General features: G+C 42.0%; 1 protein-coding gene across 3 annotated transcripts in view; it reads right to left on the bottom strand.

The window, feature by feature from the left end:
- Nucleotides 1–18,380: 18,380 nt before the first annotated feature.
- Nucleotides 18,381–25,375, bottom strand: part of MELK (maternal embryonic leucine zipper kinase) — a 30,623-nt gene continuing 23,628 nt past the window's right edge. For all 3 annotated transcript variants that reach the window (XM_075602526.1, XM_075602536.1, XM_075602544.1), the window contains 6 exons: nucleotides 23,700–23,837; nucleotides 22,964–23,198; nucleotides 21,927–22,002; nucleotides 19,799–19,967; nucleotides 19,438–19,541; nucleotides 18,381–18,813 (listed from right to left, as the gene is read on the bottom strand). In XM_075602526.1, coding sequence (XP_075458641.1) covers nucleotides 18,636–18,813; nucleotides 19,438–19,541; nucleotides 19,799–19,967; nucleotides 21,927–22,002; nucleotides 22,964–23,198; nucleotides 23,700–23,837 — 900 coding nt within the window. In that variant the 3' untranslated portion in view covers nucleotides 18,381–18,635. The remainder of the gene's footprint in view (nucleotides 18,814–19,437; nucleotides 19,542–19,798; nucleotides 19,968–21,926; nucleotides 22,003–22,963; nucleotides 23,199–23,699; nucleotides 23,838–25,375) is intronic.

Here is a 25,375-nt window from a genome sequence, read left to right as displayed (position 1 = left end):
GGTTTGGCTATTACTGAACATAGCGCCTTAAGAACTCTTGGATGTATGCCATTGGGTGCGGTGCTTTATTAATTTAAATTTTATCAAGACGCCTATAAACTTCTTCCTCAGTTAACAATTGCTCGTTAATATAGAGGTTGTGGCTTCTTCCTGGGACACTACTATTGCAATTGAATACCAGGTAGAAGAACATTGTTCAAATATAGTGCTCTAGTGACAAAGTTTGTAATAAACAATAATTTCTTGATTGAAGGTCATAGGCTGGGTTTAAGGTATAGATATATGAGTGAGGTATATATGGGTGAGTATATGTGTCTGAGACCTGAATAAATGTCCTGGTGAGTGTGGGTAATGGAGATATATGAGCCCCACCCCCTCACTGCCAATGTGGACTGGTACTGACAACTTGTAATAACACCAATAAAATACCTCTGTGTACTGTTTAAGGTACAAACTCACGTGACCTTGCCCATTGTGCCTTCTGGAATGCGTGCTTCTGCCAGTAGAGACAGAGGCTTTTTTCCCTGCACCCATGCCAGTCTGCACCATATTTTTTCAATAAAGAACTTTATTTTTATCAAACTGCTGCTGTCCCGTGGATCCAGTTCTTTGCTGTGCGCTGCATCTCTACACTTGTGGCTACCTGAATTATTGCAATTGAATATTTCCTGGTAAATACAGAGGCAAAGAATGTTTAATACCTCTGCTTTTTCCTTATCTCCAATAATTTGCTGCCTATCTCACACTGAAAGAGTTCTACCCACATGCAGCCACCGGTATTCGACCATTTCTCGGACCAATCTCGCTGCCGTCTTTCGTGTTCGTCGCGTGATTCAATAAATCATCCTCACGTGAAGTTGTCAATCCCACCTTTGCTTACCTGTAGATGATTACCTGGATTCTAATTTGTGTGGTTGTAGTTCAGCATGTAACCGCCAGATGGCAAAAAGTGAATGTCTTTGCATATACTGTACAGTGGGTAGTCAATGTGCAGGTGTATTAATACCAGATAAAACGTGTGTGCATTACAGCAGCGGTTCGCAAAGTCATGGGCGCACCCCCAGGGGGAGCACGGGATTTTTTTTGGGGCAGGCGTGGGTGCTTTCAGAGACCCCGCACTCTTTCCTGGGGCATTAAAATTAAATGCTGGGGGATCGCGTGAGGCCTCTGCAACAAACTTACCGGGGTTCAGACACGCTGGTGTGACGCGTCGCCATGGCAAAACTGCATCAAATGACGCCGTGGTGTCATGCGGAGTGATGTCACATGCCGTCTCCATGGTAACGGGGTGACGTCACGTGACCCCGCTGCGTCATTTGACGCCGCCGAGCGAGGTGAGAGCGAAAGCGAAGGGGAGCAGGCAGGGGGGCGCACCTCCAAAGGGTGCGCTCCCCTGCATTACAGTAATCCATTGTTAAATGACCTTGGTCACTGAAGATGTTATCAAATGTAGGCGTTCCACATTAAATTACAAAACAGAATGTGGTGGACATTATTTTACATTGCTTTGCCTGCTCTATGTCTGCATGGACATACAACCTGTCAAGTCCTTATAATCGACTCAAATGCAGTTTCGCATACATGATATTTTCTGCAATTAATGATGGAACAGATAAGAAGGTGACTTTAGCAGAGATATATGGCTACATGATTGACAACTATGAACCCTCATAGATGGAAGAATTTGATACGGCATAATTTATCTAGTAATGATTTCTTTATTCGCACACACCCGCCTCCAGGAAGAACCAGAGGTTGTTGGTCAGTGCTCCCAGCTTTTGCGGGTATGTTTGATCTTGGCAACTTCAAACGGAGAAAGGTCGGGTTTAATATATTGAATAATCGTACTTCCCAAGCCGGCAATGTGCCACCACCGGCTTACCAATACTATTGCAATAACGGTCCGACCGTCACTGAAAACCTGGTGAACCTCAGTCCTTGCTACGTGGCCCGCCTTATTACCAGCTTCAGCAGGCACCTGTAAGCTTTCATGCTGACTATATGATCGACTTGAGCTGCTACACACAGTACACCCCGGACATTGGGTCATCTCCACCCGGTTGGCAAGGTTAATAATGAAGGTAAATATAATGTACTATACAGTAGTAACTTTAATTCCCAATGACATGCATACTGTATGTGTATGCGTGCCATAGCTCGTAAATGCTTCAACACGTGTGCACTAGAGCGCGAGTTCACATATGCGCACTTTCGAATACAGTACCTGTATATTGTACTTAAAGCATTATCCGTTTTTTTTCTCCAGAAATAAGAGTCAAATCGACAGCCAGAAGATGATGAAGATGATGTTGACGGAAGTCAAAAATCACTATATTTTAAACGTTCGTTTTTTTTACTTTTTTACAGTATTACCTGCTTTACAATTCTAAAAATGTTCCTAAAAATGTGTCTTACGTTTTACAGCACTTTCTAAATGATTGTATTTCACGCTTGTTTGGCACCGCACATAAATGTATGTGATAGATAGATTTATGTCATCACCTTTAATAAAATGTCACACCAAAATGTTTCATGCTTTAATTCCACTTCCTGGTTAGTGACATGAACGGCTGTAGTGTTCCACTTCACACGCATGCACATAGGGCACAAGGCCTGCATTGGGGATTAAAATGCCTTCACTAATAATGGGATATTGAACTTTTAAAAAAAAATTTTTTTTTCTTCTCTAAATATGGAGAGAATACATTGCGGGGCTTTGCAGTCTACTGTGTCTTTGCATGTGCAATTTATGCAGGCCAATTTAATAATAACCAAAACATTTTTTTTATTATTATTTTATTTTTTGGTTTTCTATTCAATATTAACATTATTAACCTTCGGTATGATTGATGTACATACTGTACAGTATACAGAAAAATTGTACACACAGGTCTCAGGCAGTGATAACTTTATTAAATTTCAAACAGTTTTAACAGTTGACAACAAGACTACATTTCACGCTTATTAATTGCATGTTAAATACACTTTAAATTCCATGGGACTTTGCTGAATTACAGGGTGACAACGACAGCAATGCTGTTCAAATTGGTGGTGAGTTATTTTGCCTCCGTGCAAACAGAGCAATCTGATCTCATCTGGTCATTGAGGGAGGGGGGATTAGGCCAAGCTATTGACTGTTATTAAGCAAACAGGAGAATAGGCTTGGACGTTCCCCCTCCCAGGCCTCCTCCCCCCACACCCAGGTGCCTGGTGGATTTCTGTGAAAGAGAATAAAGGGACAAAGGGGATTACTGCAGGATTAGTGTAGGCCAGGACTGATTTGTGAACATCCACACAAAATTAATAACCTGTTATATACCTGTTATACAGTATACTGTTTCTAATAGGTAATATACAGATTTATAATATCTGAAAATGTTTACCACATAATGTACATTACTATTCTGTGAAAGAAAATTAAGGAAAAGGGGAGAATTACTGCAGACATGGAATGATTACGTAACATTAACTTTACTGTATGGCTAATATCAAAACTCCACAGAGGGAAAACCTTTACTTGTACAGTATATAGCGTAAACTTACCTTCTGCTTCCTGTCTGTACCATACTTACCTGTACCATATTACATGCCGGTCGCATTCCTATTATGCTCTAAAAGAACGGGCAAAACACTCTAATATATTAATGTAGTTGTTGCATTTTTGTATAGTAAGTGTGTCTTTCCAGAAACTCTTTATGCCCTTTACAAGTTCCACCTTGTTGGCCGATTTGACAACCCTTCTTAGATGATGCTGCATCGCATGACACACTAGTTCTATAGAGTTCAAATCGGGGGGATCTGCAATGTTAGGGGAAAAAATGGCAAAATAATAGCAATGATAAATACAGTTGAAAACAACAAGAAACAGTTACAATACAGCACTTACCTCAGATCGGGTTCTTACCCAGTTGATTCAGCTTGCCTGTATATAGGCAGCAGAGGCTAATTTTTTTGGCTCATTATCCTGGAAGAACTGGTGACCAAATGGGAAATCATGCCTAATGTATTCAACAATGCGGCCGATAATGTGCTCTTGGAAAAACAATTTATCCATGATTCCTGGACCAAGAGAAGAAAACAATTATGAAAAAAATGTACATTATGGCAAACAGTACATTAGTACAGTGGATTACACCAGGGGTGTTCAAACTATTCGTGCTATGCCGCCCCTGCCTGATCCCCTGGTGCTCGCGCCCCCACCTACCACGCTTCCCGGCGTGCGGAGGTGAGGTGACGTCATGACCCCCTGGCATCATTTGATGACGTGTTGCCATGGCGACCGGTCATGTGACATCACGTCATTTGACACCGCGTTGCCATGGCGACACGTCACACAGCTGGCTGAATCAAGGTAAGTGGAGTGTTGCAGAGGCCTCACGTCTTACCCCAGCATTAAATAAAATGTCTTTGGGAAGAGCGCGGGGCCTCTGCAACTGCCCGCACAGCCCGACAAATCTCTTGCCCCCCAGTTTGCGCACCGCTGCATTACACTACAGCAGGGGAGCGCAATGTTTTTTCTCTGCGCCCCCCTGCCGACTGTCCACCTTTCCTTGCACCCCCCTGCTTGCCTTGGTTCTGATGTCCTGGCGTCATGCACTACTGCATGTATCTTTGTGACTAACTGAATCTTCAAATAGTATTATGGATTTTGGTCCACATCTACAGATTGCATCCCACACAAGGATCTTGAGTAGGTGCTTGGGTCGCGGTTTCAGGGCTAGACTTTTTTTTTTGCGAAAGGCAAGGGTGGAAAATCTTTCTAGGGCGACAGTTGTCTCATCAAAAAATATAACATCCTGAAATGTTTTGCCACTATCAATCCATGCACGTGCTTGGTCGACTCTTTTGATCTTGTTGGGCTCCCTTATCACACTATAATGAAAATAAATAATTTTACAGGTACAGTAAAACCGCACTTTCGCATACAACACTTTAGCTGTACTGAACAATACTGCACTGCATTAAATAAACATGCCCCCTGTTCTGTCACTCTAGGAGCTACACCACAGTGGTACAGCACTGTACAATGCTTTAAGAAGTAACATTACACTTCCAAGAACAATACTATGTCATTATATTACAGTAAAACCCGTTACTTGACACGTTCATAGGTCGAGCCCAATTGGGGTCTCATCCTTCTGATGCTGGTTTCAAATATTGTCAAATTATGACTCTTCTCCAGAACCATCTGGACCGCAGCTGCATACTTGCTCATCATTAGCATCACTGATCTCATCCACTAGCCACTTCACCGCCCTACAGTTTAAAGAAAACGAGTTGTAAGTGTACATACTGTAGTGTTATTAAATTTAAAGACGGACATGTTTTTTTCCATTCATTCTAAAATGTACTGTAAAACGAATTTCGAAGACAAAAAGGAAAAAAAAAATTCTCATTTGAAATACAGGAGCCCACATCAATTTGTAACACTACAGAATAACCAGATGGCAATGGATTAATCATTTAAAATTTGCTTATGACAAAAATAAAATGCTAAGATTCTAAATACAGTACAATACTTACTCTTTACACTTTTAGTCTGTCCATGGGCATGATAGCAGACAGTGCTATGTGCTAACTTGATGCCCGAATTAACAAACCAGCGTTTGAGCTGTATTATTTTGTGTCCTTTCTTATTCATCTCCAGTATTCTCATGCTGATATCCTTTGAAACAACTTTTCTGGGCATCGCTGCTTTAGAAAAGAAATCAAGCACAGAGGAATGTATATTTGATGTGTATTCGATGTGCATTGAGTCAACAGAAGTGATGGGGTATTTATCATGTACCTGCACAGGTAAAGTATAAGCCCACTTTTGACACCTGTACCTCGTAGGCACGCCCACCAACAAATTACATCAGGGATACTGTGCATAAAAGTTGACACAAATTGCATAGCACGCTGATCTCTATCTGAACGAACTCTTGTCCAGATACTGTATTGCGACTCATCTTCTTCCATGGATCATCCCCGTTTCTACGGATGCAAGAACCTGCTTGCTGCTGCTGACCCAGCCACGAGAAAGTGAAAGGCGGCAGTTGTTTCCCAGCCCTTCCAGCGAGAGGCAAAGGTGCCTAAAGAAAAGGTACTGAAGGCTCCCAAGGCAAAGAACCTTGGACCGCGGTTTAAAAAGAAGAAAATGGCCAAAGTCATTGATGCAGAAATTGTTTGGGCAGGCCGATCAAGTGCCCCTGCATCCACCAAAGCCGATTCAGACGTCCCGCAATTTCCCTTCCATCACCCACCGCTACCGATGCCCAACCAGCCGCTCGCTCATCTCGTCCATCACCCGCTGATGCCCAACCAGCCACCCGCTCTGACCATCGATGCCCAACCGGATACCCCCGCTCATCTCATCCATCACCCACCGATGCCCAACCAGCTGCCCGCTCTGACCCTTTGACCATCGATGTCCAACCGGATACCCCCGCTCATCTCGTCCATCACCCAGCCATGCCGATGCCCACCCGGATTACACCTTCACACCTTGCATCAGCTCAGTCGTCCGCATGCTTGATGTTTTTGTGATTGCAAAATGCCTGGTAACACAACCAAGCAATACAGGGACAGAATGGAGGCCAAGATGGATCCTCTTTTGGAGAGGATGGAGAGGGGAATGGGTGTACACATGGAGAACATTGAGAAGGACATCAGGGCCCTCTATTTTTTGATTGGTGTCCCTGCCCCTGTATGTCCAACGCAGGAGGGCGACCTGGAGGAAGCTTTCCCCCCCCCAAGGAAGAACCGCATACACCACTCCCCCCATGCACCCTCTCCATCCCAGGAACTGACCTTCACGGTGCCAGCACCATGCACACCATGGAAGGCCCCCCTCCCACCCACTCTGTCTTCACGATATACCCTTATGTTGGAGCCGATGACAACCCCGGTAAGAGCACAGGTATGACAGGAGGAAAGCATCCTCCCTGACCATCTACCCTTTCCCACTGACAGAAGCACACCCGGTCCAGCACCCAGGAGTGTACAGCTGCAAAGGCCACCAACGACGCGAATTATCCCAGATCATCTACCCCACCGGCTGCACCCAGGAGTGTGCAAATCCCAGACATCATGCTCAAAGACCTCCCGCAGAGCATCTGGGAGAAATACTTTATCAGAAGCAGAGGACTGGCACACAAATTAGTCATGTTCATTTTTAAACACAACATTTTGAACAGACCGCGGAGCAAGCTGGGGCTTCCTAAGAATTTACGGAGAAGTATTATGGAAGAAATCAAGCGTCGTTTCACCATGAACGTGCTTGTTTTCAAAACCTTGAAAGACACAATCATTGCCCTTTTGAGGCATGAAAGCCCAGCGGATTGGGGGACGACTTCAGGTTTTAAATTAATTTACAAATAAAAATGCGCCGGAAGGAGGCGCATGCGCGAAGGATCGGAGTATGGAAGCATAAGAGAATAGCTCCGTCCCGCGCTATTAAAAGATAACGAATAAAACTACCTAATTCACAATACTAAGTTCCCACACGTTTATCCTGAGCAATATAAACACCCCAGGATGGCTCCGAAGAAGCCGGTGGGGCAAAAAAAAGCAGAAGATATCCGATGTACGGACGTACTTTGGAGGAGCAGCAGAAAGTGCCCCAACCAGAGAAATGGCCGACACAGACACAGAAATAGAAGGAGATGATGAGGACACAAACGGTCAATCCCAACTCCCAGTCAGACGTTGCGACTTCGCACGACTATACACTGATTTGAAAAAACTTTTACAAGCAGATATCAAGGAAGTCAAGAGAGAGATTACCAAACTGGGAACGCGAACTGATGACCTAGAAACTAAAGTCGATCTCACGATTAAAGCAGGGAAGAAAACTGATAAAAAAACAGCAGACCTACAAAAACAAATAGATGACCTAAAAGAGCGGCAGGAGGATGCGGAAAACCGCGATAGACGGAATAACATAAGGATTCGCGGAGTCTCGGAAGAGATAGGAGACTGCGAGGCCTTCACCGCAAGATGGCTGGAGTCCCTAATGCCAGACAGCCCAAAAGAAATACTCATAATGGACCGCTGTCATCGGGCCCTACGCTCCCGACCAACCCAGAATGAACAACCGAGAGACATCATTCTCCGGTTGCACTATTACACAACCCGGGAAGCGGTACTACGGCTAACAAGAGCCTTTCCGGTGATTGAATTTGAGGCCAATAAAATACAAATCTTCCAGGACCTGTCCCCACTTACCTTGGAGAGACGTCGCTCCCTGTTCCCCGTGACAAAAGTACTCCGGGACACTAACACGAGATATCGCTGGACCTTCCCGTTCGGACTTCAAGTCACGAAAAACGGGAGATCCCTCACACTAAAGGATATTGGAGAAGGCCCAGGGTTCCTTAATGCACTAGGTCTGCAAAGCCCCTTGACAGAAACGACAGAAGAAGAGCCAGCCCTGGAACCGGAATGGAACGGAGGACCAACCTCACCAAAACCCAAGCGAATAAAATGAACATCGCAATAAAGAGCTTTTATGGACACATAAAACACGTTGTTTTTGGTTACTTAAGTTACGAAGTTATTGGCCAAACCGTGCCACGTTGTGCACTGAATCAGAGCTGACCCGCACCTCTATATCATCCTCAAATCTCAAGCGGAACACCTACAGAAACCCTCGGAATGAAACCTAAGTCCCCCCGCTGAATCCGGTCAAAATAACCAAGTCCTAGTGGAAGAAATTAAGGGACTCACTTTTTGACGATCACCACGAGGATAATGGAAGATGGCCGACATGATGGAGCTTCTTGTGTCCCACCGTGAGGCGCAGAGCAAAGAAATGGCCGACGAGCGGGAACGAAGAGCAGCACATCCTCCTCGAGGCTTCAGGAGATCCAAAATGGCCGCCGCCGGAAACCGGAATTTGCCATCATCAAACAGCGCTAGAGACACCGGCGCCATCTTGGAGGTGGCAAATATGTCCGGAGCGACCGCAAGCCACGAAGGCCCCACAGGCAGGCGAGACAGCTATAAATAAAGACACAGTCAATATACAAGCGACGGAGGCCCGACAGGGCCATGATAGCGGTAACGGGAAAGACACTGGGACACAAGGACAAGGACAAAAGAGGGGAAAAACAAAAAAACAAAAAAACACACACAAATGTGGGAAGGGGTAGAGCGAGTTAATAAGGGAACCCCACATTACACCAGAAGGACACTTCAGAGGAGACACACGTAAAAGGCATTAAGGATAAGGGAGATTAGGGGATAAAGGGCCACGGAGAGGAAGGGAAAAAGCTCTGAAAAGTGAATAAAGAGCTCTGGTGTGATATCAACATGCATAGAGATTACTAGAGGCACAACACAAGATAAAGTTAAAGTTCTAGGAACTAATGAGACCCTAAACAAGGGTACAGGTTTAAGAGTAGTTCAATTTAACAGTTGAACAAGGAATAAATTTGTCACTTACGAAAACTTGTAGGGGGTAGTTAACAAGAGAGCGGGCCGGAGGGTAAGAGAGAGCTTCATACCCCGAGGTCGGCATGTGCTGTAGACGAGATCTGGGATGGAGGGTCTCCCAGAATCCCGTCAAAGTCCTTTGGGGAGGGAGAGAGGGTAATGGTCCTGAGGGTGAGGGGCCACACTCACCGAAGGCGCTGGACTCTACTTCAGGACAGGGGAGTCTTGAAAAGGAGACCATATTGTTTACACATGTTTATTTACATGGTGTTTTTTCTTTTATGTCATATCTGTATCTATCCTCTTGTGTCTTCCCCCCCCCCCCTCCCACCTGTCCCTCCGGCGACTGAGGTCATCAGCATTGCAGAAGCCACAGCCCTACCAGACCGAATATGGAGAAGGACTCCACAGCGCGAGCCCAGCCCGGTGTTAGCAGCTACCACACAGAAGCCACCAGAAGATGATCCTAATGGGTAGAGAGATACATTGCCTTTCTCATAATGTAAAGGGACTGAATAACCCAGCTAAGCGTAAGTTGGCCTTTAAAGACTATAAAAGACACAAAGCTGACATCCTCTTCCTGCAAGAGACTCATTTTTCTAAAAAAAGCTACCCCAAATACACTGACAAAGATTTTAACACAATATACCTAGCCTCCGCTTCAGTGAAGAAACGAGGGGTGGCCATTGTATTCCCCAAAAATTTACTATTCGAGCTAGAAAAAAAGGTGATAGATGCCGAGGGCAGATACATCATTTTAGTGGGATCCATCCAAGGTCAGGCTCTCACACTGGTCTCGCTATATGCCCCTTGTGAACAGGCGGCAGATTTCTTTGCCCTTTTCTACCGGCGCTTGCAGCGGGAAGCAAAGGGCCAAATAATACTGGCAGGAGACGTAAATAGGACGTTAAATCCAAAGTTAGACAGATGTACGGCCCCTAATCCACCCAACAAACGAGACATACTAACAATCTTACACGGACTCCGAGACTGTCAGCTAGTGGACATTTGGAGGGAGCAACATCCACAGACCAAGGACTATACTTTTTACTCCCACCCTCATAACCGATATAGCCGGATAGATTACTTCCTTGTGTCCAACAGACTGGTCCCAATGGTCTCCCATTCGGGCATACACGATATTTCGTGGTCAGACCATGCACCTATAGAGCTGCGGTGCGAGCTACAGTTGCTAGATAGACCGGGAGCGAACTGGAAATTAAATGAGCTACTGTTAAAAAATCCCTAAATTCGATTCGGAGATTGCAGACAAAATCAGAGAATATTTCGAAGAGAACGAGGGGAGTGTATCTTCACCTGCCACACTGTGGGAGGCCGATAAGGCTACCCTCCGAGGATCTCTTATGTGGCTAGCTGCTAGACGCAAAAGAGAACAAGAGAGTCAGATAAAGGATCTGAAGGGGAAATTGGCATCCTTGACAGCATTACATAAAAACTCCAAAAAGGAGGCAATCTTGGCACAAATTCAAGATACCAAAAAGCAACTAAATCTAAAACTGACATCTCAAGCTGAAAAAGAAATGAGCTGGACGAAGCGTCGATTCTTCGAGAAAGCGAACAAGCCAGACACTCTTCTAGCGACTAGACTTAGAAATAAACAACCACATTTTCAAATTCAATCAATCCGCACGCAGGGAGGGGAACTTACCTCTAATCCTAAGCGAATCGTAGAGGAATTCAAGAGATACTACGAGTCGCTCTACGATGGGGGTAAAGTTATCCATAATCAGAAAATGAAAAATAATCTCCGAGAATTTCTGAAAGAGGCAAATTTGCCCACATTGGGTCGAGTGGAAAGAGAGGCAATACAGGAAGACTTCTCTTTAGAAGAGTTGACGGATGTTGTAAAGTCTCTTAAGCCAACCAAGGCGCCCGGTCCAGATGGCTACTCAAACCTCTACTATAAAAAATACTTAAAACTTCTAGCCCCACATTTATTGAAACTCTTTAATTCTGTACTACAGGGAGCTTCGTTCCCAGCACAGATGCTCCAGGCGTCTATTTCTTTGATCTATAAAGCAGGAAAGGACCCGGCAGACTGCAAGAGCTACCGGCCCATCTCTTTAATCAACACAGACATTAAAATTTTCTCAAAACTCATAGCCAATAGAGTGGGTATCGTCCTTCCCAGGCTGATACATCCAGATCAGGTGGGGTTCATTAGTGGCAGGCAGGCGGCAGACAACACCAGACGAATAATTGACGTAATTGATCTGGCCCAAAAGCAAAATATCCCTTCGATAGTGCTTAGTCTGGACGCCAAAAAAGCATTTGACCGGATTGACTGGCCCTACCTGAAAGAGACGCTGGGGGCATTTGGCTTCGGAGGAAGCTTATTGGGGGCCATTCTGGCACTGTACGAGGGGCCAGCAGCGAGGGTAAGGCATCAGGGGTTCCCTTCAGAGCTTTTCCAGATTCATAGTGGCACGAGACAGGGATGCCCGCTGTCCCCTTTGCTGTTTGCCCTCTGTATTGAACCCTTGGCGGTGCATATTAGGAACAGCCCGGATGTCACGGGCATAACACTCAAAGAGCAGTCACACAAAGTGGCCCTGTACGCAGATGATGTGATCCTGACATTATCCCAGCCTCTTACCTCTCTACCCAATGTGTTCTCAATCCTAGGGAGATTTAATCAAATTTCGGGTTTCAAAATTAATCAGGCCAAATCAGTAGCTCTCAATCTAAATCTGCCCAAATCAACAGAAAAACTAATTGGACTCAATTTTAACTTCAAATGGCAGCCCTCCACGATCAAATATTTAGGGGTTAACCTCACCCAAGACTATAAAACCTTATATAAGGCAAATTACCCACAGTTGTTTAGGACACTAAAAGAGGACCTATGGCGATGGGCAGAATATGGCATCTCGTGGATAGGCAGGATTCAAAGCGTAAAAATGAATCTTCTCCCACGGGTGCTATATCTCTTTCAGACCCTCCCGATTCCCCTGCCAAGAGAAGAGATCCTCTCTTTACAGTCTGCGATAACAACATTTATTTGGAACAAAAAAAGCCCCAGAATTAAGAAAGATATCTTGAGGAGGCCGACCTCGAGAGGAGGGCTGGGTGTGCCATGCTTGTTCGCTTATTACGAAGCAGCTCAGTTAACGCAGATTCTGCAGTGGCACACAGACCCGACCCTTAGGAGATGGGTGGCACTGGAGAGGGAGTGCTGCGCTCCGGTGGATCTGAAAAACCTGATATGGCTGCCCAGGAGTAGCCATGTACGGATGCAAACACCACTGCAAGCCATGAGAAATTCCCTGAAAATATGGGAGGCCACTAAATTTAGATGTTCTCTCACAACACAGCAGTCATTGATGACCCCCATATGGGGTAACCCAGATTTCGCTCCAGGCCTAGATAGCGCTCAGTTTACAAAGTGGATTCTAGCAGGCTATCTCCGATTATACGATCTGGAGGGCAGGGATGTAATTAAATCCTTTGCCCATGTAAAAGAGGAAAAAAACATTCCGAATTCCGAATTGTTTAGATACTTACAGATCAGGGCTTTCTATAATAAGACCCCTATCTGGCCGCGGAGAACAAATTTTGAGCAGATGTGTGCCAGACAAACGGACACACGGGGACTAACCTCTCGAATGTACAGGGAAGTGATCTGTCCGGAGACAGCTGACGCACCCAGACTTAATTACATGAGGCAATGGGAGTCTGACTTAGGAGATACGCTAGAGGACGACGAATGGGACAGGATCCTACAGGCAGCAGCGAAGAGCTCTATCTGTACCACACTAAAGGAGAACGCCTATAAGGTCCTGATGCGTTGGTACTATACCCCAACAAAACTCTCTAAATTCGTCAAAGGCTATTCCCTGCTCTGCCCCGAGCAGTGTGGGGAAAGAGCAGACATGCTCCACATGCTGTGGTCATGCACTAAAGTGGCCCCGATTTGGGGTGAGGTACAGGAGTGGCTGCAGCGGCTAATTGAGGTCGAGATCCCCATAGACACATGGCTGTTCCTGTTGGGTCGGCGGGTTCAGGGGTTCTCGAACGCAACGCACAAACTAATTGCACACTTCGCCACAGCCACCAGATGTGAGATAGCAGCATTGTGGAAGCAACCGGAGATTCCAATTATACCCAAAATCAGAAACAGAATTTGGTTCGTCTGCCGGATGGAACAGTTGACAAGTCTGGTCAACGACACCGGCACAAATTTCCTAAAAGTTTGGTCACCTTGGTTGACACAGACAGACATCCCGGGGATAGATGTTACCAACATACTGCAATGATATTCAGAAAAGGCGCTCTCCGGTAGCGAAATGGATCCTAGACGTTAGGCCCTAGGTTAATTGACTTAAAAGTGTATACATAGCCGAAGCATAACTCAATTTAGAGTGAGAAAGTCAGGATAAAGCCACTCCAACAGCTGAGGTCCCGGACCTAACCATGGAAGATTAAACAGAAAAAGAACAAATGCCGCCTGAGTCGCCCCCCCCCCTCCCCTCCACCCCCTCCTATCCCTATCCCTGGTTCCTGTGTCCGTCATGTCACGTAATACATGTTGATTGGAGGAGAAAAACGGAAATAAGGTGACTCGTTGTAAGCTAATGGATTGTGTTAACATGTCTGTACTGTTTCACCCAATAAAACGAAAGTTATAAAAAAAAAAAAATGCGCCGGAAATGTTTTTAATATAATTTTTAAAAGTAATTTTTTATAAATATTTCATTGTTTAATGCTGCTTTTATATTTTGCCTGTCTGGAGCTGGGTGAAAACAACGTGCAGGAAAGACATCCATCAATGCTGCCAGGTAATGAACTGTACTCCATGCCATGTATTTTCCCTCCGAAAAAACGCAGAATTGCATAATGTAGTCAGTGTAAAGTCCTAATGTAAAGTGCTGTACCCCATGCTATGCTTTTTCTCCCCCAACCCTAAACAACCAGAGGATTTAATGTACTCATGGTGTAATTATTTTTTCAATTTCTGTTATTCCATGTGCATTTCTGGAGCTGAACAAAGACAACGCGCAGGAAGCACGTTGGTGCAGAAAATTAATCTAGCAATACTGGCAGGTAATGCACTGTGCTAAAATCCATGCATGTCACGCCCTTTACCTCAAAACCCCTAAAAGCTAAAGTGCTATATCCCATGCCATGACTTTTCTCCCCAACCCCAAAAAACCTGAGGATTTAATAATGTAGTCATGGTTGAATATTTTTTTTCATGTGTAGCCGTAAAGTAGTATACTCCATGCCATGTCCTCTCCCCAAACCCCACCAAAAAAAAAGAGGATTGCATAATGTAAGGTGCGATTATTAATATTGAATATTATCTTTCTTTAAAAACAAAATGTCCAAAAAGAGCCAGCGCGAAGAAAAAGACAAGGAGATTGTCAATTTGGAAGAGAAGACTTTGTATTTTTTGTATTATTCATTTTTACTTTATCACGTGCAAATAATACATTTAATTCTTTAAAAATACTTCTGTTCATGTTTTTACTCTTTAGATTTATATTAAATACACTTATTGTAGTACTAGAAAGTACCAATGTCATTGAAATATATATAAATCTAGAAAGTTATACTTTGCGCTGCCAGGATGAAGGCCAATAGTGCTTTTGCTCATTTGTGTTGAAACTACTGTAAATATATTGTACTGTACTATATTGTATAAAAAATACTTTAAATACACATTAAAATAAAATGTGCATTACAATACAAAGTAGGTAATAAACACAGAGTGTGGTAACCTACAGTACTGTATGCAACCCATTGGACATATGGCGACACCATGAGGTAATGTACTGTATAGTACTGTAATTCATGCAACTCCTGTACCATACAGTAATTTTATTTGTCAACCAGGTTCCACAGTGACATGTATGTGCACAAATGCTATGACACGCATATGCATTTCAACCAAGTTCCATAGTGACATGCATGCCATGCGAGAAATAAACATTTTAAATTTGGAAAGAGACTATGGGGCCTATGCAGAGAGCAGCGAATTTTAAAATTGGCGAATTTATTAAAAAGTAGCTTTTTTGGAGAGTTTTAGTCTCCATATGCAGAAATGTGCGAATTCTGCTATGTTTAACATGAATGCGTCTGGCGAGTTTAAATTGGCGAGATGCGCGCTTCAGAAATGTGTAAAAAAAAATTCGCGCCTTTTTTTTCCCTTTGCAATGGCCGCGAGCGGCAGCTTCTTGCCAATTTTTTCTGGCGAGGCAAAAAGGAGACAATCGCGCCATTTTATTGGCGCGAACAGCCGCTAGATGCCGTTCGCGCCTCTCTGCATTAGGATATTTTTAAAACTGGCGAGATTGAGGTTCTCGCCAGCCGCGAGGCGAGTTTTAGAAATAGAAAAGAAAAATTGGCGCGTTTTTCGGAACTCGCCATTTTCTGCTGTTTTCTGCGCGATTTTCTCCAAAAAATGGCGAATTTCGAAATAGCGCTGCTCTCTGCATAGGCCCCTATGTATTTTTGTATTATTTATTTTTACTTTATCGTGTGCAAATAAAACATTTAATTCTCTAAAAATACTTTGTGTTCATGTGTATGTGTACACACACACACACAGTACTGTACAGCTGCCGGATGTAGACTGCTTGCATTGAAAATTCTGCACTAAAACCCATCCAATGCTGCGAGCCTGCTCTGGACCATCTCTCGAGTTACGGTGAGATAGCCACAGATTTTCCATGGCAAATGGTCTAAACCAGTCTGCTGCATCTAAGTACAGTACTAAACATCTGTGTGAAATCAGATCGTGCAATTGGGAATAACAGGTTGCGATGCAATTAGCTTAAGAGACAATAACAATCACCCACTTGAGTTTCTGGCCGGTATTGCAGCCATCACTAAATTTCAATTGCTACACTTAAAACCACAGTAAACTTGTGGCTAACTCTTTGGCTAAATTTTCTGAAATCTCACGGCTTGCCTCGGATTGCTTCGAGAAATGGTCAAATATCGGTGGCTGCAGCTGCTGTATCGTCTTTTCTATTATTTTGTTATTAAGGTACTTTAAGAACTTTTTAGGTTTGATCTTACTTTCTATTGCAATCCTTTTTCATTAACCATTTTTGCTAATTTGATTAACCTTTAGCAACATTCCTTAAATTCTGATATGTCGCCGTCAATTCTGACTTTAAGAATCTAAATTCCCGCCTCTCTTCCATTTCCTTCTCTGTTTATTTAGCCACATTGGTTTATACTTCTTTCTTTTATATTTATTACCCAAGGGTATACGGATAGAAAAACACATTCAACAATGTTTTAAAGACAGCCCATTTATCCTCCACATTTTTTTCCCATGCAAAAACAATCATACCAATTTATTCCTTGTAGATTAGAAAGGCAGATTTTAATAAACTGAAGACTAAAGTTTAAAGTCTTTGTTGAACCCAATAAATATTTTTGAGAATGTAATGTTATGATCACGGTTACCCAAATGTTCCCGGACTTGAATATGTTATTACTTCTACATTGTTTGATATTACCAAATCCAGTATTGCCCCTCTATTGGTTGGTTCTTCAATAATTTGTCACGTAATTGTCTTTAAGCACCCCCAAAAACCTGTTTACTTGAGATAAGCATTACATCTAATTGCCCAAGTCTATGTCTGGATAACTAAATTCACCCATAATGCAAACATGACCTATTTTTGATGCACTGTTTACAAAAGATTTTGGCTTACTCAATCTCGCAGATATTTGGTGGTTTATAGCATATCCCTACAAACATTTTCCGTATACTTTTACCACCACTGCTAATGTCTATCCACAATGTCTAAATTTTCATCATTCCCTTCATAAACATCTTCCCGTATAATAGGTTTTAGATCCGGTTCAACATATAAGCATACTCAACCTCCTCTATTTGCTCGATCCTTGCACCCCCCCCCCACCAAAAAATAATAATAATAAATAAAAAGGAGGCAATAACCCTCTAAATTAACTGCCCAGTCATGAGTTTCATCCCAACATATTTCAATAATGCCCCCTTGTAGCTATTAATTCAAACTCACCCATTTTATGACGGGCTTCATGAATTATTCCATTTAGTTTGTTCTGTTTCTTTCTCCCTCCCTCTCTATCCTAGTTTAGAATCTCCAATTTAAACAAACATTCTCCCACCTAGCTCAGAATATCCCTCTTCATTGATGTGCACTCCATCCCTACCATAAAGATTGCACCTCTCAGAAGGGGAATCCCAGTTCTCTAAAAACCCCAAAGCCTCCTTTCTACAGCACTCTTAGCCATGCATTAACCTCCCTAATCCGATTTGTCTCCCAGGAGTAGCATTTCAGAAAATACTACCTTGGAGGCCCTTTGCCTTAGCTTGTAGCCTAGATCCCCGAAATCAATTTTTTTAGGACCCTCCATCTTCCTCTAACTTGGTCTTTGTTATTGGTGCCAACGTGTACCAAGGGTTGTCAAGGTTTTTGATGGCAATATTGCTAGTTGCAATATCATTGAAAGCGTAGTAAAGAAACGCTAATCAAAAGCAGGGGGGGAAAAAAACCCACAACTTATCCCAAGAATGCTAATAACCAAGATTTTGAGGACCTTTATATATTTCAACAGGATTAGCAACAGTAGCGATCATTACCCATTGGTCCAAAACCTAAGTAATGAATTTACATTTCATTACAAAGCATACGACTTCATAGTTGGAAGCCTGGCATTTTGTTGACTTTAAAGAATACATTTATTGGAGTCAATCCTATTTTACTCAACATATTGAACACACAGTTTAACTCTAGTAACCACAGCTGTGGCTTAATTAACGACCTCAATAAATCCTACTTAAGAACCAGAGACAGGAAAAGAATTATGCAAATGCATCATCACCCATCCACCAGTCAACATTTGTTTCTTCAGACAGGGAATACAGGACTGCTGTTCCATTACAAATGAAACTACTCAAAGTGAATTTAAGAAAGGGAGGGCAGAAAAAATACAAGAAATACAATTTCAAATAATTTTATTTCACAAAGAAAATGACACATTAAAACAAAAAAAAAAGTAGACATTTATATACAGTAACGAACATACAAAAGCTATATAATTAAAATAGACAGATGAGTTTATGTTACATGAATTCACAAGATGTTGTTTAAAGTGGCATCCTCAATGGTTTCTTTTATTTCAGATTGATTTGTAACAGGGTTGACATATAAGGAAACCTTATGTCCAGACAAGAATGGTTTCAGAAGCAACATTTACACCTTGCAGCTGGTGAGGATGTCTTCTACCAGTCTCTTGTACACCCATGCATCACCCTTAAGTCGTTGTCTTCGGATACCCACAACTTCAGGTTTACTAAGCTGGCATACTTCTAGTTCAAACTGCATGGTCACTTTGCCAAAATCCGACTGTGTTTTGCACTTAAAAGTGTATCTGTATAGTGAAATAAAAATATACCTAATAAGCATAGACATTACAATGCAAAGATTAGTGTAAATAACTTTTTTTTTTTTAACAGACTCATTGATCTATATGGAAAGTTACTTGTATCTTATATAAAAGTATGTTGATTTACTTTCTTAATGGGTCTATCAGTAGCTGATGTCTTCAAATTGTGTATAGATATTACATTTCAGCATACAAATTAGATTGTAAGCTCTTCTGGGCAGCACTCTTAACTTTCAGGTCTGCAGCACTTATTTCCCCTTTCATTTTGTTATGTGTATTACTGCTGTGACACGCAAAGTACATGATGGCGCTATACAAATTAAGATTATACATGCATCTAGATTACGTCATGAAGCAGCAACACAGCATTTACTAATGTGAAAATTATCATCCAGTTACATAATTTTATCCAAGTACAAACGCAATAATATAAAAAGGGATTAAATGCTAGAAACGTTTTTTAAAATTAAACTATATTGTTGCGCAAGATCGGTAATAAAAAGGCTAGAATGGAATGATGTAGTTTGATTAGTTGTATTTGCTTAATTGTATTTTAAACGGAGGCAGTAAGAACCAAAATGGGTTACTGGCTACTTGTTCATCACTTACCCCTTTTGCACATAGTCAACATTCTTCTGAGGAAGTACTTTTGTTATCTCCTGCAGCAACAGATCTGGATTCAGGATGTTTGTTGTAGTCACATTGTAATGTGCCTGAAAAGGTACACATTGGTATATTATCATAATTTAAGCCGTTGCAATCCTGTAGTAGACTTGGGTTATTAAGTCTCCCTACAAACGCTAGAATCGCTATGATCATGCCAAACAATATTTTTATTGCACAGTTTGACCTCAAAATTCTAACATTCCCTAGATTCTAGTACAACAGTATTACAATGCTTTATATTTGATATTTAAAGCTGTAATATTGTGCAATTTTCCCCATTGGATTCATAACGAGTTATGCTTACCCTCAATTTTCTGGGCCCATCTCTTGAACACCCCTTCCTTTTGCTTGGTGTAAGCATGGTAATCATTTTATCAAGTCCTCTTTCTAGGCTTCCAAAAACCTTTACTCCTTTTTTCTTCTGAGAACTATCCAAATGTGCTTGGTTTAAATCTAATTCCACAGAACGGCATCTAACAAAAACAGTACAAAAGTCAAAGCACCAAGTGGGTTTAGAGACCTTCCAAATTTCTCCAAGGCGACGTTAAAACAATAACAACGTTTTGTTGCAATGCAGCACAACCTAGTGGGTAAATACTTCACAGCTCATTTTTTTTTGCATGTATAGCACAACATTAAATTGTGCAAAGGAACAAATGATGCATTTATAATGGTTTAAAATGTATCACAGATTCTAAAGTGAACATACTTCTGATAAAAGAAATCTAGTGATTTAAAAAAAAAAAAAAAAAAAAAAAAGGGGACATTTTTCAAGAAATGCATAAAAAGCTTGAGGAGAACAGAAGCATACAAACAGAACTAAAAATAAACTACAACATATATTGTGAATGAAGTCAAAGTGCAGCATGTTACAATACAGAGTGTGACAGGGACAAATCTAGCACAAAACAAAAAAACACAACAGACTGTTCTATAATGAGTCAAGCAATTTATCAAGACTCAAGTTAGAGCTGAAAACTTCCCAAGAAAACAGCTTTACATATTACCAAAGCATTTTTTTTTTTTTTTTTAAAAAGCAGGTAAAACAAAATACACTGATGGGTACCTTTAACTACTTAATAAAAGCTAACACTTTATATACGTTGCAAACCGCTTTACATTTTAAAAACGAAACAAGTTTTAGCAAACTGTAAGTTGCACAACTTGTGTTTTTTGTTGTTTTTGTTTTAAACAATTAAAAAAAACTGGAAGGGTCTTCAAATTGTCTGTAGCACTTGTAAAAATTGTACTGTAATCACTAGAAATTAATGTTATGGACTAGAGCATTGATGGGGCAAAAGGTAGCCTGGGGGCCTGATCGCTAGCTCCCAACCTCTGACCACCCCAGCAGCCCCCTCTCCTCAGTGTATACAAGCAGAGATGTTGCTGGCATGGATCGTAGTTGCTCAGCTGCTTAATCACAGTGCACTGAAATACTGTAGCTACAGGAATACCACAGGCAGCCGACTAGAGAAGCTCCTACCCATGGCTGCAACATCCCTTCTACCGGTGATGTAGATAGATATATAATATGCAGCCGTTTTGAGGACATGCACATGCAGCTCTTGAAGTATATCATGTTGCCCACCACTGGTATAGGGCCTATACAGATGTAGCAGACTCTCTTACACTTGCTAGCGCAGGACAAAATGCACCAGCAAGAGAAGCAACAATTGTCTTCAATCAGCAGTATGTGAAAGGTGGGCACGGCTAATGCGCCACTTCACACGTGGGTGGTGTGCCAGCAGGTGCAACAACTCCTGAAACATCTGTACGTGAAATGAAGTCCAATAAATAGCAGAAACGTTTGTCAAACTAGAAAAAAAAAAAAAACACAAGCGCACAAAGTAAAGTATACAAGAATTATATTGGTGAAGATATCGAAGGCAATAGCACATACAATTTTTTTTTTAAAAAAAAAGCTCTTTAAAACATGTTATGCAATAACGGACGGCTTCTTCAGAGAAAATGTAACGCTGCCCGTACACCACCTGGAATAGGAGGCTGCTTCAAAGAAGTATTCCAACAACCAGATCCAGCAGCCAACGACAGTCCCTTACCGAATGAGGCAACACCATGCTGGTTATTGCATAACATGTTTTAAAGAACTTATTTTTTGTACGTCTGTTACCTTGGATATCTTCACCAATATAATTTTATATGCTACACTACGAGTTGTGCGCTTGTTCCTCTTTTCCCCTCTAACTTCATGAGATAGAGCCCTTTTGTGGACAGCAGCCGACTACATATACACTATTTCAAGGTCACGTATTCACTATTTTTAGTGGTATAATTTATTGCCTTTTGGTTTGCACCCCTCACTACACCACACTATATTAGTTATTTACTAGACACAAGCATCGGGTGCCCATTTCATTGTTTTTCACTGTACGTTTGTTAAGCAGATAAATAGGAGATGAGAAATCACTCACCGCCTTTCAGGACTAATTACAGCAGAAGCCAAGTCATCAGTGTTTCTCTTGGTTGGTGTTTCTTTAATGCGTTTCTCTGTTAAGAAATTGTTAAATAAAAAACGATTTGAGATAAACCTCTTCCTAAAGCACAGAGCGTTATGGACCCCGATGGAGGAGACTAGCATGAAGCACAACAGCATAAGAAAAAGGCCGATGCAGTAAAGAAGTGTTTGGAAATATAACACACACACGCACACACACGCACACACACTAATTGAAAACAAATTACATTAACTGCTGATAATGTTACGAAGGTAACATCTATTGTAACAGTTTGCAGCTCAATATGCTTAGACTACTGGCAAATTATGCAAGGCTCTATTAAGGGATATATGGTTTGTTATATGCTACACTTTTTCACTGTGCCACATTATTGACTGCAGACAATATGATTACTCTGTGGTCTCACATTATTATTCACTCACCTTGAGGTATCTCCCTTCCTTTTACACCAACGTCACTGTTTTTCAACACTTCACACCAATTACAAACCTTGAATTACGTTTCTTCCCCAAGCATATGCTAGCTATCCACTTTTGGTTGAAAAGTGGCAAATTCAATATCAATTTGTACATGTTTATATACAATAAATTTTTGATACGCTAATTGTTGAAATAGATTTTAAACCTACAAATTCTTTGCTACCTAAATAAATAAAATTGTATTAGTGGAGATAGAATGCCATCTCTTTCCAGAAAAAATATAGAGTTCTACACAAGAGGTTGAGTGCACGCATTATATGGGTATACCATTTCATGTTTTGCTCCTAACAGCTATCACCTGCAACAAATCGGCTTCAAAAGATAAACATCTAAGCATTGAACTCCTTAGAGTTCTTCACAGATTAAAGTGTGTGGAGATTTCAAAACCTGTTATTTCAAGCGTTTGAATGGAATTGTAAGACCCTCCCAGACTCCAAACCGCTCTAATCAAGATGGAAACGTTTTTCTACATGAACCTGCATCTTGACTTCTACGAGCACACAAAGCTCATACCTTTTACCGGCACCACGTTATTTTGATTCGGGGTAATGAGTATTCCTTTCTTCTCATTCTGACTCCTCTTAGTGATGGGAGTCTTTGGAGCTGGCTGCAAAAAGGGCTTTTCATTTTTTTCCATCTTGGTGTCAACATTCTCTTTGTTTTCAGATTTCTTTGTTAATCCCCTTTGGTTGATAGGCGTCACAGGTGCAGAGTCAACACTGTTGAACGCTGAGCGATATTTGGAGTTCTAAACATTTAAAATATATATATAAAAATAAATAAAAAACACATGAATAGATCACACCAGCATGCAATGTTAAATCAGGCAAACTATACATCTACCTATATAGTCTATCCCAGTTCTCACCCTCAAGACAGAACTATAAAATAGAACTGGACATACAGTTTTGACACCAATTATCTATACAATGGATTTTTCCCCAACTCTCCTCCGTTAACCCCAAATATGTTTGTGATAATCACAGAAGAGCACTCACATATTGTATAGGAGACATTCACACATGTAAACTTCATTAGTTATTGCTAAAATCTGTCGTGGATACCCTGCACTGTAGCTTTTCATAGTGAATAAAACGTGGGGTAAATGTAACAAAAAATGCCTGGGCCAATTTCACCTAGTCACAAAGTCAAGAGTGATGGAGTTCCAGTTCCTATAATACACATACACAAATATATATATATCTATATCATATACATCGCACTTATACATTTACCACTAACCACACACCTCTTTTGGAGTGAGTAGAGCAAAGCCTTCAAATGGAGAGTCCTCATAAAAGTGAGCATCATCTGGAAATTCTATGGATCCGAACACATAGGGAAGTTCAGCACTTTCAGGCTTATCAAAGTGTAGATTTTTTCTTGACTGTTGAGAAGAAAATTTGATCACAGGTGACATACATACATAAACCCCATTTTAAAGTTCCAATGTACTAATAAACACATATCCACATTTTCCTACTTTGTATTAAGGGACATTTTAAAGGCAAGTGGCAGAAATAACCATTGATACAGTATATAGACCAGAAACAATTTTATCGACAGAGTGAAAAAAAATGAGTCGCAGTATCCCTTTTGCATTTCATTATGGTATGAAAGCACAGCTTAAAAAAAAAAAAATCCTTGCTGGCTTAGTAAACACAAAGTGATTGGACTTTGGAAATTAACATCAAACATAAGGGCTGGGATCCACTGCGCCCGGCAGCGCGGGCGGCCGCACGAGCGTTCCCCACCAGCAGGGGAATCCTCCCGAGCCGGTCCCAGTCCCCCCTCACTGCACAGCTCACTACACGCTGTGACGCGTCAGCCGGCAGGGGATTCAAGAGAATTGTAATCCCAAGCTGCAACGAGTCACGTGGTGTGGCTGTGAGCCAATGAGGAGGGGAGGCTTCGGGGAGCGGGGAGGAGAGTGTGGGGGGAAAGCAGCGTGAGTGCCTGTCTGTGTGTGTGTCTGTGTGTGTGTGTGCCTGAGTGTGTGTGAGCGGCTGAGGAGTTGAGGGGCTAAACAGTTGAGGGGCTAAGGGGCTGAACAGTTGAGCTATTATGGAGTGGTTGTATACAACATGTACATTCATTAAATAAATGCAACATCAAACAACTTACACAGTGTATGGTTGAGGGGCTGAACGGCTGAGGGGCGGTCCCGCACCCTCACATCATGGCCACGCCCCCCCTTCCATTTTGGCCCCCTCCTCGCTCGCAGAAATGGTCCCTTTGGACCGGAAAAAGCCCCAAGTGCCTCTCCACGCACCGCCTGTCTGCAGTGCGGGCGCGTGGTCTGAGGCAGCGGGGCCTTAGCCTAAGAATTAACCAAGAAAGTCTTTATGGTTCGTTAACAGGTTTTTTTTTTTTTTCCTCCTTTACCAGGACTGGGTGATCACCTGGGAGTAGATACTCTGTATCACTACATACTGGTGATGTTATAGGGCTTAAAATGTCACTCAAAAAAAAACAAAAAAACCCAAAGAGGATCCACGGAGCTGAATATAGTGTGGTTGAGCACAGGACATTCCCAGGTTCCAATAATATAAAGAAAAAAAAGGGAGTTCAGGGGATTGCTCATTTAAGCAGATTGCCACAGCAAGCTGTTCATCACTGGATGTTAAGAAATGAGTAATTGGTCTGGGTCCATTTCTGCACACAGCTACACAATGCCTCAGGACCTGGTACTGGACTGTTGAACAAAGGCCCCATTAAGTAATTTTTCTCTAGAACACAATTCTCAATGTCTTCATATGTCAATGCACAAATCAAATCCACAATTTCAGTGCCAAAACAAAGTGCCCCACCCCCCCCCCCAAAAAAAAAAAAAAAAAAAAAAAAAAAAAAGAGAAGGACGACGAGTGCCGAGCATGCGCATTTTAAGTGAAACTTCTGTATTTTGTCAACGAAATTGTATTTGTG

Source organism: Ascaphus truei, chromosome 1, assembly GCF_040206685.1.
Source record: "Ascaphus truei isolate aAscTru1 chromosome 1, aAscTru1.hap1, whole genome shotgun sequence".
Classification (NCBI taxonomy): Eukaryota; Metazoa; Chordata; class Amphibia; order Anura; family Ascaphidae; genus Ascaphus; species Ascaphus truei.
The sequence above is the reverse complement of the archived record's forward strand: the minus strand, read 5'-3'. Positions and strand labels throughout refer to the sequence as shown.